Genomic DNA, 18,225 nt, shown 5'->3' with positions numbered 1-18,225 from the left:
GGATTCCAAAAAAATCACTTGCTGTTCATTAAAAATGTTTTCTGTACAGGACCAGTTTACGTTCAGAATTGCTGGATCACTTAGGCTCTCCAATGATCTTATATCTATATATCTTCTCTAGTGTTGGAGAACTTTGATAAATCAGGCCTTTGGTGTTTTATTGTTATTGTTGTACTAGCCAACATTGGAATACCCCCTTTGATCCTCTATTGCATTCCTTATTTAGACTGCAATTATAATTATATAATGAACTTTCCATTATTTTGGAAAGATTCCCCTACTTTCTGGAGTATTTTGTGAACACAGACATCAAAAAGATTGATTGGTCTTAACAGTTCCTATTGTAGCCAAATGCAGGTCTACTGGTCAAAGCTGAAGTATAAGACCCAACTTAACAAAAAAAATGCAATAATTTATTTCTGCACATTTAAATACAGACATTGGTTTATTGTTTTGCAGTTCTGGAGTCTAAACACATGGGATTAAATCACAAAACATTATGCATGGACAGTCAACAATTCCTTCCTGATGGCACTCCAGTGAGACACTATGATGTCCACAATCTGTATGGGTGGTCACACGCAAGGCCAACATATGAGTAAGTCAAATGTTTTGTAACCTTATTTTGCAATTAGTGTCTTCTAATTCAATGTCACATTAGAACACAAAAAATGATTGTAGGTTGCTATTAATTGTTATAATTAACTCTGTTTTGTGTAAAGTGAGTATTAAACCACTGTTACCTGTTAAATTAAAAATAAAAAAATGCTTACCTTTTTTGTTGTGGTGGAAACAGAGCAGGAAACTAGATCGATACATACACCTGGTACTGTGGGTTTCTTAGTTTCTTAGAACCTCTGAATGGAGCAGTAACTGGTAGAATATAACTAGGAAAGGTACATTTCTACAGTATAATATAGGTGCTGGTTTATGCAGAAATGTTTTTAATGGAAAAAAATATATATTTGTATATATATATATATATATATATATATATTTATATATTTTATTTTTATTTTTTTTTAAACCTGGTGTAAGAAGTTAAATGCACCAGGTAACTCCCTTGCTGTTAAAATATTTGTACGTCAGTTACCTAAATCAATTCACTTTTTATGTGAATACTATCAATACTATTTATATTGGCATATTTGGTTTGGCTTATCGTTTACAATTTTTCAAAAGCATCTTACATCTGTGGGTCTGAGTAGAGCAGTTTAAATCCATTTTGTTTGCATATTGTTTATATAACTGATCCAAAATCATCATCATCTTCTCAAAATGAATCTTCCTGATTGCTTAGAAAAGGCATTATTAGATTTTAGCTATATTTAATCAATTCTGAAATAATAAACCAATCAGCCTACAAGTGAATTATATTTTGACAAAGTGTTCGGCCATCATATCTCATTACATTATATAATCACAAATTGCGTCCAAATATTGGTACTCTTAGAGTGTTCTCCTGGTAAAATTACCTCTTGATTACCTTCTGATTACTTCAAGTAATCAAAACAATCCATCACTAAACCATTCTGCCTCAGGTAGTGTGATAATTAGAAACATTAATAATATAACTTAATTTCTACCACACAGAGACGTTGTTTGGCACATTCTGTCTTTTTTACTGGGGACAATATGTTTTGAACTGCCAAATAAATGCACAAGCTACCTTTAAACTGCTCTATGCACATATGCTTTTATTGTACTGTGATCAATTCAATTATTCATTAGCCTTAAATTCCATGGAAAATTTGAGTTGCTACTAATTTTCATTTCTAAAATTAGTATTTTGACAGTTAATATAGGATTTAATGACCATACATTAGGGATGTTTAATTTTCACTCCAATGAATCAGAACTGAAAAAAGGAGCATTTTATGGGTATCTGTAACCTGAAAATCCTTGCTAATTTAAATATAACTGTAATAAAAGAAAATATCAAGGTCACTTCCCTTTCTTGATTGAAACTAGGTTAAATCTGGCACAGAACCAATGTTTCATTACCAGCCAAGATTTAGAAATGATGAGAGTGCAATAACTAGCCTCATTATTTCTCCCATAGATGAATATTGAACTGCTTTCTATTAATAACAAAAGTAAATTCAGTAATGTTGACATTGATCTATAGTCAGTTTTTGGAACAACTAAAAAAATCATTTTCATCAGGTCTGTGCTGGTCAGTCATTGTAAAATGGTGAAAGCTTGAACATATTTAAAGCCATATGCTGTATAGCTGTATTTATTAATATAGCATTGGCATTAACTACTCTAAATTAGGTAGTGCTTAGGTAACTGAACAATGTGTTTTTAAAAAAATTCTAATTTGGTTTTAACTACTCAACATTTAAATTGCCTAACTCATCCTATGCAATAGAAAGTGAAGGTCAGTCATGGTCATAGATCAGAATCTCTCTAAAGCTTTTCTATACATGCATGCATACAAATATTTCAAATCAGATCTTTTTTGTAATAAATTATTAAACCTGATTCATTTAGGCTGGGGATGAGACACTTTTATCAGTGAACCTGTGTGATCCAGCAAACCTAAAATTGATTTAGTCCAGGAATGAAAACATTTGCTAACAAATAGCAAATGACTTTTACGAATTTCCGTTATTCTTTGTTCTTTCATTTTTTAACTACTATTCTTGTATATATTTGTATCTATATTATTTGTTATCCAATAAAAAATATTTAAAAGAAATCAGGCTCATTTGGTGGTCCAAACAAAGATGAATATTTTTTAATTTTTCTTATTTAACTGCCTGGTGGTATGATTGTTTTAGTATTTAATACTACTAATTTTACATTTCCCACCGGTCCCACCCCCCGAAGCCTGCACGCCGCCCACACACACGTCGCATACCCAGCCAGCATCTGCATCCCCAAGCCTTGTGTCTCCAACGTGTACACACCGGGATGCGAGGCCAGGGGACGCTGATGCATGCTGGTCATCACCAAGTCGACACAGATGCCGGGCCGGCATCGCTGGCGGATGCTGTGGGCTCGTGAGGACCAGGTAAGCCCTCAATTTAACCCCGAGTGGGGCTGGGGGTTACCACTTTTTGTAATGAAATTTCACCCCGAGCCACACTCTGGAATACCGCCTGAGGGGTTAAGAAAACTAATCACGTATCATATTAGTAATTTGAACTTTTGGGGTCAAGCAGACATAACAGTTATTTATAGGTGTCCAGTTATGAAGATCAGCTCACTCAAAATATTCTATTATACTTTTTTTTATAAACAAAAAGGGAACATTAGTCACACAATTGTAAATTGTAAAGATATCTCTGTATGGCTGTAAACATCACATAGATATTTTCACTCTATTTTCACAGCCTTATGTGCCGTGCCAGCATAGAAAGGTTGTGTATGGGATTTCTAGAAGTTTTGTACATAAGTTTCAATACACATACAGTAAAATTTGTTCACTGCATAAACAAATCCCTTGTATAAAGCACAATACAATGAAAATGAAAATCCAAGATTTATGGATCTGAAATCAAATTCTGTTTCTAAATATTAAATGGATATTTTGTACCTACCCCTGTACTTATTTGCCTTACTGCATTTACTACATATATTTCTAGCATATAAAAAAAAGCTGAAGAACATATTATTTCTTCATTAAGAATTTGTTTTTTGGGTTTCTATGTGTGCTAACTTGTGCTAACTTCTGTGCAATTAGGATTCTGCGCAATATAACCGGAAAAAGAGGAATTGTTGTTGGTCGTTCCACTTTCCCAACAATTGGTCAGTGGATAGGACACTGGCTTGGAGATAACACTGCAGCTTGGAATCAGATAGATAAATCAATCATTGGTAAGCAATTTATAGAATATAATATTTGTAAAACCTTTTTTTTTTACAAAGGAAAGTATAGCAAACTAATAATTAACCAATATTGAATAAAATACATTTGTATGAGCAACATGGTTTGCTACCAATTGTCTGCATTTAGTAGGGCAAAAACAACAAAAAAACAATATATATGTTACAAAATTGTAATCATGTGTAAACCCAGTCACACGTAAAATCCCATGAACTCAATTCTTGTGTAGTAACCCCAGCACATGTATCTCTGGTGGTGACTATAGGCAACCACACTGACACATATTATTCAGGTATGGTTCATCATGTTTGCTGGTCCAGAGAAATCTTGTGCAGCTGATGATAGTGTCAATGCATGTAGATAGAAAGGGTCTGACTTAATAAAGCTCTCCAACACTGGAAAATATAGACTATCATGGGAGAACCTGGATGATCCAGCAAATATGGAATAAGTTTCTTAAAAAGCATTTGCTAATAATATTTTGTAAATGTTTTTAATTTTGTTTGTCCCAGGATAGTCTATCTTCTCCAGTTTAGGAAAGCGTTAATAAAACAGACTGAAAGTGATTGAAAGATGTAGGAGGGGATCAGCAGTACTTTTATACTGAAAAGATCAGAAAAAATAGTGAATGTATGTTTAGCAAAATAAATAATATCTGTTCTGGGCTACTTTAAATCGGAAAAATGTAATTAAGCCTGGACAGTGGCTATAAGGAACATGTACTTTTAAAGGGCAATATCCATGGTATTTACTTATATGAATAACATTTCACTACTCTTCTATAGTATATTTACAAATAAACCTCTTTTTTTTACAGGCATGATGGAGTTCAGTCTTTTTGGCATGTCCTATGTAAGAATTTTTTTTTTCTCAAGCATAAATATTATCTAGGAAATTCTACCAAATGATGTATATGCATGAATTTCTTTTTGTAGACTGGTGCCGATATTTGTGGCTTCTTTGGAGACACGACATATGAACTGTGTGCCCGCTGGATGGAGCTAGGAGCATTCTACCCATATTCTAGAAACCACAATGGAAAAGATTATATGGTATGCTTCTAAAATATTTCAAACTTTAAACATGAATCTGATCGTGTATATACTGAGTATACTGATGTGTAAACATAAATCTGGCACTGTAAGTTTTGTACTTCTTTATTTTAAACCTTGCTTTACCTTTTCTAATAGTGAAATTTTACTTGCAGAAAAAACATCCACTTCAGCTGATTTGTTTAGTTTTCAGCAAATTTTTCATACAGATGTATTTATTGTATATGCAGATTAAATATATGTATTTAATCTACATATATAGTAAGGCCTACATTACCAAATTTTAATTGACACATGGGCACCTGTACAGGTAGTCCCCAAGTTAGGAAACATCTGACATACGGATGACTGCTAGATACAAACAGGGGTTCCTAGCTCACTCCCGTGCAGGATGGAAGCTGGAGGGGGGAGAGGTGGTTTGCATGACTTGCAGGAGAAATCTTTTGCTAAACATAGCTGAGATTGTGGGTGATCTTTTCTGCAACCTCTTGTAACTCGTTAATGACCAAGAGAAACTCTTTTCTTTTTGCATATCAAAGCACAGCTTGCTCGAAAAGTTAAGAAAAGTCTAGGCTCCATAAAGATTTTTTTTTTCTACTTTGTTTGTGATTAACTCACAATGAGGATTTTATATAGTATCTGACACCACCCTGCCTAATATTATGCTGAGACAAACATCTGTCCTAATTGCAATTGCATGTATTAAAATAATGTACCTGTTCCGACAAACCTACAGTCCTTATCTTGTATGCAACCCAGGGACTACCTGTATTTTTCATAACTCTTCTGCTATAGCTTGACCCAATAAGAAATTAATATGATGTTGCTCCAAACTTCCTATTGAATATTGACCCATGACCTAACTTTGATTTATCTTAAATCACCTTTGTAAACCTACAAAATTATTACTGGAATAGTTCTATAGTGCAATATAGTCAAAAGTATTGTATTAAAAAAGCTATTTTTTTCTACATTTAATTTATTATGAATTAATTGATTTAATTTGATTTCATTTAGAGGCAAGATCCTGTTAGCTTTGATGAAAACTTCAAAAACCTTTCCAGAAATGTCCTGAACATCAGATACATGCTTCTTCCATATCTATATACTTTGATGTTTGAAGCGCATACCCAAGGAAGCACTGTAATCCGTCCCTTGCTGCATGAGTAAGTTGTATTTTCTGTGAATTTCTTTCATACATCATGTAAATGTATTTTACATGACTGGCTCCCTTTAGCTATGTAACACTACCAGATCCAATGATGTAACGTTAACAATATTTTAGGTAAGTTCTTCTAGGTTGTGTTTGCAGCGCCCTTTCTATGCTCCTATGCCCTTTCTCAAATGTGATCCACATAGTTCCTAAAGCTTTGTACATGACAAACAGGTGCTTTTTTTTGCAGTTTTTAATCATATGCACTATGTATACATTATGGATGGTTGGTAGGTTTGGGTCTAGGTTTCCAGTTTCCCTCTATTTTCTCTACCTTAATCTCCATAGTATTACCTTTTCCTTTTCCATTTCATTAAACCATTATTTGAAAAGATGCAGGACAAATAATGTTCTTCTGTGTTTAAAAAAAAAACACATTTATATCTTAATACATGCTCTCTCATTTGTTCAATGATACCTTGATAAGTCTGTTGTGATTGTTAACTCTTAAATAGCATGAAACCTAGCAACTCTACAGTTTAACACACCTGCCCTATCAATAAAGATATCTAAAAGCCAAAATATGTTGATTGGTCATTCCTATACTGTTGAACACAAAAGTCAATATCCAAGATTTATGTGAATATTGATGTGCATATGGTAAAGAGGAATGGACCATTAATATTAAGATAGACATGTAAATGGGAGAAAGTAATAAAATATATAATGGATATTTGAGCCTAGATGCCAATATATCACTAACATAGATGATGTCTGAGTGCTGTTGTGGGTTTCAGAGACTCAATATGCTTGCTCTCTGTAGCAGCAGTCCTTTTAGAGTGATTCTGAAGCCAAAAAAATGCTTTGGCGTCAATAGAGTATGACCTTAAAAACAACATTTTTGTAAATTACCAATTTACTTTTGCTTTTACATATAGAAAGGTTTAGGGTTTATATCAATCAAAAGCTTCTTTTACAAATATACTTATGTAGTTAATCCTTTAGATATATTCCCTATTACTATGCAAATTAGGTACAAAGTGAATCAGGTATATTTCCACATTACTAATATAAGCATGTTATCAGCATATGCTAAATATGCTTCATAATTTCAATAAAAAAATTTGTGAAGTCAGGTTCAGGAGATCCATAATGTATATTGTGAAATATACATGCAAATTTGGGACAGATCAGGCTAGATATACTAAAATGAATTACAAAAAACTTTAATAAATCATTTTTTATGCTTATATTGTAGACCAGGGGTGCCCAAAATGTAGATCGGTACCAGACGATCGCAAAGGCAACCCAAGTCCATTGCAGAACCCTGCCTTACCCCTCCTTTCTGTTAACCAGCAGGCGGCTGCTACATCTATAGGGATGCTGGGGATGTCTTTCTGTGTGAGAAGGCTCAGTGTAACAGTGGGGAATGGGGAAGGAGGCAGAGAGGGTGGGAGGGCAGTCTGAGGTGAGCATTGCTGGTTAGCAGTTCTTTTTCTTGTGCAGCACATCATTCTCCTATGACAGGTGAACTGTGTCTTTCCTGTCCCTATAGTCTATATATATATATATATAAATATCCCTATATATATATGTTTAGCATTTTTATTGTTGTTAAATCGTTTTGACTTGGTCATTAAAAAAGTAGCTTGCAAGCCAAAAAAATGTGGACACCCCTGTTGTAGACAATTAAATAGTAACATGTAAATGTATCGCTTACAAACACTTACTGTAACTTAAGTGGGCATGCATGTGCATACAGACTTTGAAACCCTGGGAATTTGTTCACAATTACTTCTGACATTATGCGATCCTTTGCCAAGACCATTGTCATATCATTAAATCTTTGGAGAAGCCTACATTCTAATGCCTCTACCAAAGCTGTATGTTGCTTACATAAACTAAGGCCTATTTTAGGGGGGAAACCAATTAACCTACCAGTATGGTTTTAGGATGTATGAGTACTCAGAGATAACCAAAGCAAACCCAGGAATACAGATGGTGGCCTGGCTTAGGTACCCCAAGACTTAAGCACAAGCCACTGAGCCACCCATAGCCACCAAAACTATGAGTATATGATGCCCTGATCCACATGCTATCAATGCATTATTATATGAACATAAGCATTTCTAAATTAGTTACTGGGCCTGCTTTTAATAAATCTCTCCAAGACTGGAGAGGATAGCCTGTCATATTAATACAGCAAACCTAGAATGGATGTGGTCCATTATTAAAATCTTTTTTTCAACTAGTAGAAAATGATTTTTAAGATATTCATTCCAGATTTACTGGATCTTCCAGGTTCTTCCATGATTCTTCTTCAGTCATGGAGAGCTTTATCAAATTAGAACCGTTATCTTCAAGGTTTAATTTTAACGAGGCCGTTGCCTTTAAAATCCTATCCCCTTCTAGGTTTTCTAAGCATATTTGGCATATAAAATGTATTTTCTTATTCTACTTTTTAGGTTTACATCTGATAAAGTAACCTGGGATGTTTACAAACAGTTCTTATGGGGACCAGCATTTATGATCAGCCCTGTTTTAGAGGAAGTAAGTTCATATAATACATTAAACCACTGTGATGCATGTAAAAAAGCATTAGGATAGTGAATATTTCCTAAATCTATAAAGATCTAACACAATATTTTTTTTGAATGCATAGCAATATTCACAGTGAAAAATAACTAACAATAAGCCTGTAGTGCAATTTTCAGTTTCTCTCCCTTTGTTTCAATCAATTTTGGGGGTGTTAATCTCAGATTTTTATTTTTATATAACACTACTAAAAATGTAGCAGAATGAAGACTTTTTTCCTTGGCATGTTTGCGAATCACCTAGTAAATATTCCTGTGAAATACATTTCATGATTTGAGTGGCTCAGGTCTCATCAGTCCCCTTCCTCAAACAAAGGAACCCTCCCCAAGTCCTTACTTACCTCCCCTATCTGCAGCAGCCCCTTGAAAAGTCTACAGTTCAGTGGGTAACAATGGTTCCGGAGGATTAGATTTCCAGTAATAAATCTTTGCTAGTTGAGCTGTGCAGAGACCACTGCCTTTGGAGGTAAGTATGGGGTCTGTGGGGGTAGGTGTAGTGGCACAGTTAAGTATTTAGGGTTTTTTTAAATGCTAAACTTGCTAAATGCCAAATCTGTAAAACCTAACTTTATTCAAAACTTTTTTTAAAGATTGCATTCTGAATAAATTCAGAAGCTTCTTAAACTAATGCAATTGACTCAAACCCAAAGCCCAAGAATAATGGTCCTATAAATGACTGAAAGGGTAGTACAATGAGGTTTATTTTATTAAAGGAATAGAATCTGATTACATACCAATGTGAATTGTCACATTGCATGGAACTTATCACTTAGCTGGTGAATGAAATTAACAATGGAATACTGTGAAAGCAAAAGAATATACATGTGTTTTACATTTCTTTGCACAAGTCTGGAAATTCTTTGCAAAGTGAATTTTTATCACTTTCACTAAACTAAGTGTAAATTGCTTTGCAGATTAATTCACTGCTAAAACAGCTTAAACTAAAATGCCAATAAGTGTGTTTTTATTAGACTGTTCACTAACTAAAGTGGATGAATAATGAGCTTTGTGAAGAAAATCTATTGTCACATCAACAAATGAGTTTTTTTGATTCCTTCATACATGATAGGGCATTCTAACTGATGGGAACTATCACCTTTTTTTTACTAAAATTCCCTTTCCTACCTGAAGATAGGTTTTGCAAAGAGAACAATTACTTTGTAAAATGATCAACCTCTACTTTTTATAACAATAACTCAAATGCATTCAGCCAGATCTATTCATAGGAGATAAAAACCATATGAAAAATATATAGAAAAGAAATGATAAATGCAGATATTTATTAAAAAAACACTAATCTAGTAGTGTTTGTACACTTAAAAGTTGAAGTAGTTTAGAAAGGCCAAATATGAATAAATGTAAGAGCAATATCTTATGATTTTGATAATTCACGTAAAGAAATGTATGTGCATTGATTGTGATAAGATGCTGCTTACATGACTCAGTGAAAAACTATAGAGAAGACTGTTGATGATAACATTCTCTTAACAAGAAAAATCACTTTATATGAGCATAGAACAGAGGCTTTGCCTTACTGTAATGGGAACTTTATTTAAACGTACTGAATGTTTGAAAAACAAAATAGTGTTCAATGTAAAAGTTAATTCATGTTAATGCTATATATTTTCTAATTTGTTTTAGAAACATACATCAGTTAATGCATATATACCAAATGCTCGCTGGTATGACTATCACACGGTAAGTCTTAAATAATATCTTTGCCTTATGCCTTTTTTGTACTTTTTTTCTCTTATGGTTCTCTTGTTCCATAAACGTACAATGTGCACGCATTTATGGTAAATATTATTTTTTTTACTGGACACCACATGCATTATCATTATAAAAGTATATTTTATTTTGGCTGAATACATAATAAAATATAGAGGGGTAGGTGTCAAATACAGATAAAGACATATATAAGCAAATGTCAAATATTCATTAGGAGTGTCAAATAGAGAAATAACAATAAAAGATTTATCTGAACTAGGAAATGTAGCAATGAAATGAAAAATTCTAACAATAATATGATAAATTGCCTTAATAACTACAAAATCAGGTGGGGGGATTTGAGTTAACTAAGGACTAATATAATAGGAAATTTATTGGACATTTACCAAGGAAAACAAGAGTCTCAAGAGGTACCATTATGCATGTTGAAAACATTGATGTAATCTGTGTTGTGTAGCAGGGTTCAGTGTAGCAATAAAACTCTACTTGGCATCAACCTATTTTTATTTTTCATGCATAAAATACAACTTTATTTTACCGGACAGTGAAAGTTTGTTTTGCACTATGCATCCTGTGAATGGTAGGAGATAATTGTATTATTATAACTGGGATATGATGATTTTTGCTTTATTAGCATTCTTTTTAATATGAGCATTTTCCATTACAGGGTTCACTAGTTAACGTACGAGGTGCATGGGTGAACTTGCCAGCTCCACTTGAATACATAAATCTCCATGTTAGAGGTGGATACATCATACCATGGCAGGAAACTGCTAACAATACTATTTACAGGTGAGTGAAAACATGGTTTCTTTATAACGAAAAGAAATATTATGACAAGGTGTCTGTGAAGATTATTTATCCAGGTCATGGTGTAACTATCAGAACATGGAATTTAATTAGCTTTATCTAATGTGGTTTGAGACATTCTATGGTGATTAGACCAAGGTGACTGAGATACCTGCTAACCCTAAATACTAATGTATGTTCTTGAGACTCATTAGAACTGAAGTAGGTTCTTGTATAAGCTGAGAATCATCTTGAACATTACTGAACAAGTCCAGCTGAATATGACTTATTGCTATAAGCTAAATCATGACATTCAAAACTGCACTCTAGGCTGCAGCAACTTTTTTCATTAATAAACCTGTGACATTTTCTTACTAAAAAAGTTGCAACATCTCAGAAACCAGTAATATTTTGTTACCTGCTAATTCACTTTTTTAACCAGTTGGACTGGCAAATGGGTATTTTGCAGTGGGGCCTATATTAAACCACTTGTTTTGTTACCATTAGAAATTATGTTGCTGCAAACAGACACTCAGAAGGTACCCATATAAATGAGAAAACTCTCATTCTGAAATGTGAACTACAAAATGACTGATGGCATGATGGCATAACCCAGTGATTTCTGTAGGCAGCTATCATGGCTGAATGATCTTAGAAGAGGAACTAATCACCAGCATTATATTGTTATGGTGAAATCATGCTTTTCACTGACGACTTTGAATAGTTCACAGAGATGTTTAGTATGTGTCACATTTGTTTCTGAAGAATGAACGCTGGCATTTAGATGCTCAGATCACCATCTCATGTTTGTGGGTAGCTTTAAAACAAATAGGGTGGAAGCAATTATGCAGAAAAGGTGTTAAAAATATTTAATAAAACAATATTTTATAATTTACAAATCAAGGTATTATCATGGTATTTAAAATGTAGCTTAAAATCTACACCATCTACACATAAGAAATGCATTCTTTAAAGCCGTCCATAACTTTGGCAATGATATTCTACAATCTTATAATTGCAGCCGTAAGAAATTTATGGGACTTAAGCTTACAATCTAGGAGGTGAGGGAAGTAACACACAATAGGTGGAGAGATATGTAGTGGTAGGAAATAGTCAGGATCTTAGGAGACAGATACCGATGGATAGGCAAGTTTGAAAGGATGGATTTTAAGTACTCTTTTAAATGAGAAGAAAGTAGGAGCAAGCCGAATAGAATGTGGAAGACCATTCAAAGATATTCGGGGCAGCTCTAGAAAAGTCTTGGAGTTCTGTGTGTGATGAGGTTATGAGTGAGGAAGGGATTAGTAGGTCATTGAAGTCATCAGTTGAACCTGTGTAGGGGAGGGGTTGGCAGGGTAATAAATATCAATAAGTAGTCAGCTGGATCAAAGGGATTGTGAACAGATAATTGAATGGACAGATTCAAATTTCTGCAATAAGTTCATACAAAATGCACGATGTACCATACAGAATCAGATGCAAATTTTAGTGGAACATAAATGGATAGACAGGATTAATATTAACCTGTTGAAGGAGAGATAAATCCATATTAGGTGCAGGCAGATGAAGGAGGTATTCTTTATGGATCCCAGGCCCAGGCTGTGCATGGGTTCTTGACATTGTGACACAACTTCCTGAGTAGTCTTGACATTTTGGTAATTTTACTATCTGGAACCTTGAACTACGACTCCATTTATTTGACATACCAGCATAGTTTGATCTGCTGTGTTATATGTGAATGTATCTGGACTTAGTAGTGGTATGTGTTTTCACAGGGAACTCTTGCCCATGGTGTAGAGGTCCTACTATCTACAAAAATATTTTCTGCTATATTTATAGAAATAACGAACTATAACATATTACTAGCTTCACATTGTGCAGAAAAGACACTTGTGTGAACTTGTCATATGCTTGCTTCATCTATATTCTGTCTAACCAATACAACAAAAAATGATATATTTCATTTAACTGACAAGAAAGTTTTATTATGATTACAGAAGTTAGAATCAATAATATAATTTCTTAAACCTAAAACATGTTTTATTCTTTACTTTCTTACAGGTTTTACAAATTCATCTCACAAGCAAGCAGTATAACTTGGCACAACCAATTAGTGTTACATGGCAGACCTAACTCAAATGAGCTCTTATTTCTGAAAACCTTCATTTGAAAAGGACATCCAACAATATGGCATGTTTAACTAATCACCTCTATGACAGATTTTTATACCACAGATAGGTTTCTTACATTTTCTTTGGTGAAACATATATTGCTATACTTCATGTTCAAAATAAAATTATTGACTAAAAATACCTGTGTTTTTCTTTGTATTTATTGATGATAGGGAGACCATTGTGAAATACAAAATCAGCAGTGAACTCCTGTGATGTTGCTTGCACCAAAACCCTAGTACCCTGGGTGCCAAGGCAGCTGCTCCCCAACATGTGTGCTGTGCCTCTGCCTCTTCACTAGAACAAATGTTTTAAAGGGGTATAGGTTATGCATGGGTAGAGGGGACTTGTGACTGAACTATGGACAATGGAGTGCAGTGGGTGGGTATAGGTAAGTTGTGGATGAGGGTTACGGAGAATGCAGATGAGTAGTGGACTTGTGATGTAGGGGTGTCGAAGGATGCAGTGGGCAAAGGGTACTGAGGCTAACTGTTCCAGAAAGCGAAGTGAATATCCTATGTATGAAGACTGTATGCTGTTTGTGTTATGCATTTTTACAGTGGGCACTGATTCCTGAAAAAGCAACATATGCCAAGGCTTTGAAGTAGGATCTGGAAATAGGGAGGTGCTGATGTCTTTTATTTTTTGTCTTTTTTACAATATATAAACATTGACTTAACCACAAACCATCATTGGTTATAGAATGCAAAGAAATGCAAGTGGAAAAAGAGAGCTCATAATTGAAATCTTTTATTTTATCACTTTTTTCCCTATAGTAAAAATCAAGGTTAAGATTACATGATATTTCTGTTAACGTTAGTTTTATTTCAAAGCTGGAAAACTTTGTTGTTGCTGGACTGCCATCATATGTATGCCAAAATTTTAATAGCTTATAATAATTAAAGATAAAAACAAAAATATGTGTCATCATTTGTTACAGTAAAGTAATCCCCTATATTTTGACCCTAAACACCTAGTATGAACAACAATTAATACCAAAGGCTTAATTAAGGATGACAACAACTATTATTGCTTTGTGAACAAAAGTGTTCCATCGTACTTGTTCCTGTTTAGGTATGGTAATAAACAATTTAGGTGTTTATAGCAAACAGTACCACATCAGTATTATTTGACTTCAAGATACATTTGCTCTTTCATGTAGAGATGTGCTATTATATCTAAGGTGTACATAAAAATGATAACTTATTCACTAGGCCAAAAAAAAAAAAAAATCCCATTAAAGAGTAAAATGCAACTGTTTTGCAAAATCAAAGTTTTCTGCCTGCAGTGCTTTCTATTTGTCAGCAAGATGAATCCCAAACCAACATATGTTCTTGACCTAAATATGCATTAGATACTGATATAACATATTTAAAGGATATTTTCAGATACATAAAGCACCCCTGGAAATGTGACATTTTTGACAAATATTTTTTTCCTTGAAAACATCCTATCAAAAAAGATGTTGGTAAAAAAAAATGAGGGTTTTTGCAGCTAATTGACAACCAAGGGTAGAAATACTTCAAAGAAGAATATTTTAAAATTCCTCTGGTGTATAAGGTCTGTCAGAAAAAGTAGATTGCTGATAAGTTGAAAATACACATCTGCTTTGATGTAATCCTTTAAAAATGTGGGTATATCTGATAGAAAACAAACATATTGTTGGAGCTTTAAAAACATTTATTAGTGGACACCATGTAAAGATTCACATTTTTGGAGGATTTACTGCTTGTTTGATAATAGAAGCTTGGATGACAGCTTGGAATGATACCTTTCTTTTCTGATGGATCTACGAGCAAAAAACCAGATACAATAAAAAAAAAACAAAAAAAAAAAATCAAATTCAAACAAAAATGCTGTGTTGGTAAAACAAAAAATATATACAGTGGTACCTGGGTATAAGTCTGCTTTGGAATAAGTCCAACTTGGTATAAGTCCTGTTTGGACACAAAATTTTGCTTGGTATACAACCTTTTCTTGGTATACAACCTTTGTGCTAGAACTTGTATGGGTCAAAATGAGTCATAACATCACACGCTATCCTTATTTACCTCTCTCGAGACAAAGCCACGACTGGTAACAAGCGTCAGTAGGCCAGTTGCTACCATTCAGTGAACAACCCGTGCTATAACTCTCTGTGAATTACAGAACATCTCCTCCTCCCTTCTCAGAACCAAACTAGTAGGCACTCGACTTTCTCAGCAAGGTAAAGTGAGGTTAAATTTTCAATGTAAATTTTGATTTACTTCATCTAATTGGTTTTGTATTTATGTATTTTAGTATTAGGCAGTGTTTACAGCCCCATCAATGTATAATATGCCAATATTAATAGGATTTTTTTTCATGGGAATGGATTAATAATTTTCCTTTTATTTCTTATGGGAAAAATTTGTTTGGTATAAATCCAAGAATCTGGAATGGATTAAGGACTTATTCAAAGGTACCACTGTTTATATATTTTATCTTACAAATAGTGTGCTTTATTTTCATAGCATCCAGTCAGGTATTGCAGATATTGTGGAACTTATATTTTTCTTTTAACAATGCAAGATTAGGTAGTTCATTATTGCAGAAGGGGGCAGGTGATGGCCCTTCTGCAATATTCTCTCCTACCTGCTTATTGGTCCAGGTTTTTGGCAACAAATTTGAGCTGCACCTGCACAGGATCAGCTTTGATTACCAGGATACTCGATATCTCCGCTTTCTACTGTGCGGACCGGGAATTAATGAATTCCATTGTGCCTGCACCAGATATTTGCCATTCCACCCTGGTAAATCAAGATGGACTAAGATTTCAAAAAGGGGAAGAAAATGCCAGCCCACGTTTAGTTGTTTTTGAAATATCGCATTTAATATTGTGGCTTATCATGATAATTGTTCAACACTTCCCAGGTAGGCCAGATCTGGGCTGAGGGATGGAGGTGGATTTGTCCACAGTACTAATAATAATAGGATTAGTAATAGATGGTGGTAGATTATTTTTTTTTTTTTTTCAATGCCAAAAATCCTGTAGCCCAGTAATTTTTTAAACTAAAGGGCAGTCTGTAATTTTGGTAATAACTACTGATGATTTTAGTATTTTTTTTTAATTTATATCCACATGAGCAGATTAAACATTCAGATTTATTAATGAGAAACACTTAATTTAGCTAAATGGCAACAAATTGGATATATACCTTTTCTGCAGGAATCATTTACTTCAAATCATGTGACATGTTATATTACATTGAGGAGACTGCCTAATACTAAGCATTTGGCCATGTTCCTTCACCTCAGAGGTTAATTGTTCCAATTATGTTGCATCTCTAATCATACAAGACACCATACTTATGCAAAAGATTGATTATCAAGGAGCTTATTGACTATTTTAGTGCTTTATCCAATTACAATATCTAATTCTGAGCTATATACATGTTGCTGCTTACTAATCAATGAGCAGTAGTTTTATTTTGGACTGTGATCATAATTTAGAAATAATATAGCAGGTTCATCTAATCTATGATCTAATAAATCCAACTGGATTTGTGTGGAAGTGTGGTATTTTTGTTCCTTTCATATTTTATGGTATTCTAGAGTCAAATATGAGTCCATCTGTGCAACATCTTGGCCAAAACTCGATTAAGAAGCAGAACAACGATTCCAGGTACACCAACTAAACTACAATAGAACTGCTGAAAAAGAATCATGGTGTTGTAATGGCCTAGTCAAAGTTCAGACCTCAACCCAATCCAAATACTGTGTCAGGAACATAAGAGAACTGTGCAACTTTTGTGAGAGACTGAAAAAGTATACAGAAAACAATTATTTCAAGTTATTGCAAATGTATTGCAATTCAAGTTCTACAAACTATTGAATCTTGGGGTGTATCTAGTTTTTTACGCATGATTTTTGCATATTTTTGCATTTTTTGGTAAATAGTGAATAGTGGAATCTGCTGGATGTTGGAGGTTAGATTTAAATATTTTTTGAAACTATGAAGGGCCAAATTATTTTTTGTAATAAATCTTTATATGTAAAATGTTAGAATTAAAATGTGTACTTTTTTTGTTCATTACTGTTTATAAAACATCCCAACACCTATTTTTACCATCAAAGATCTGGCTGATACCTAACTACTAACAGTGTTAGTTTTGATACATGGGTTTAAAGCTGAACTATATGTTCCTTAATATAAACTTGTTTGCAGATCCCAAGGATGAATCACATATGTGGTAGGATTAAAGAAAACTCCCAATGTGCCATTCAAAAGTGAATTACTAAGTGAAGTGCACATATTCAGGAGATTTATTCAGATAACATTTGTGTACCTATTGGGGAGATTTTCTATTAAAATAGGGCATACACACTGCACATAAAACCCTAACACAAGTTCTAGCTCATTCCAATTGGGGCTAAAATAATAACAAAAAAAAAAATTGGAGTTGTGGTTTCAAGTGATCTATGTGGAAAATGTCACTGGTACTACTTACATTTAATAAACTAGTGGCGCATGGGACACAAATATTTCATGAACTATCTACAATGACACCACTAACTATAGATTTAGCTATCATATAGCCTTTGATGAATTCAGGTTGTCCCTAGGTTGTATACGAAATAGGGACTGTGGGTTTGTTCTTAAGTCAAATTCGTATGTAAGTCGGAACAGGTACATTATTTTAATAAATGGAGTTAGGACAGATGTTTGTCTCAACATATTATTAGGCAGCTTGGTGTCAGTTACTGTGTATATATATTAATCAGAAACAAAGCAAAAAAAAATTATGGAACCTAGACATTCATTAAACTTCTGGAGCAAGCTGTGCATTGATGTGCAAAAAGAAACAACTGCAGAGTTTGTCTTTGTCATTAAAGAATTAAGAGGCTGAAGGAAGAGCTCAGTCCTAAGAACACCCAGAAAGTC

General features: G+C 33.8%; 1 protein-coding gene across 1 annotated transcript in view; it reads left to right on the top strand.

Annotated features, from left to right (window-relative positions):
• Positions 1-12,209, top strand: part of SI (sucrase-isomaltase) — a 96,302-nt gene extending 84,093 nt beyond the window's left edge. The window contains exons 60-68 of the mRNA XM_072410142.1: positions 460-598; positions 3,692-3,825; positions 4,653-4,687; positions 4,771-4,887; positions 5,905-6,053; positions 8,506-8,590; positions 10,276-10,332; positions 11,030-11,154; positions 12,173-12,209. Of these exons, the coding sequence (XP_072266243.1) occupies positions 460-598; positions 3,692-3,825; positions 4,653-4,687; positions 4,771-4,887; positions 5,905-6,053; positions 8,506-8,590; positions 10,276-10,332; positions 11,030-11,154; positions 12,173-12,209 (878 nt within the window). The remainder of the gene's footprint in view (positions 1-459; positions 599-3,691; positions 3,826-4,652; positions 4,688-4,770; positions 4,888-5,904; positions 6,054-8,505; positions 8,591-10,275; positions 10,333-11,029; positions 11,155-12,172) is intronic.
• Positions 12,210-18,225: the final 6,016 nt, after the last annotated feature.

The sequence above is a fragment of the Pyxicephalus adspersus genome, chromosome 4, assembly GCF_032062135.1.
Source record: "Pyxicephalus adspersus chromosome 4, UCB_Pads_2.0, whole genome shotgun sequence".
Taxonomy (NCBI): domain Eukaryota; kingdom Metazoa; phylum Chordata; class Amphibia; order Anura; family Pyxicephalidae; genus Pyxicephalus; species Pyxicephalus adspersus.
Note: the sequence above shows the minus strand (reverse complement) of the source record. Positions and strands in the feature narration are given on the sequence as shown.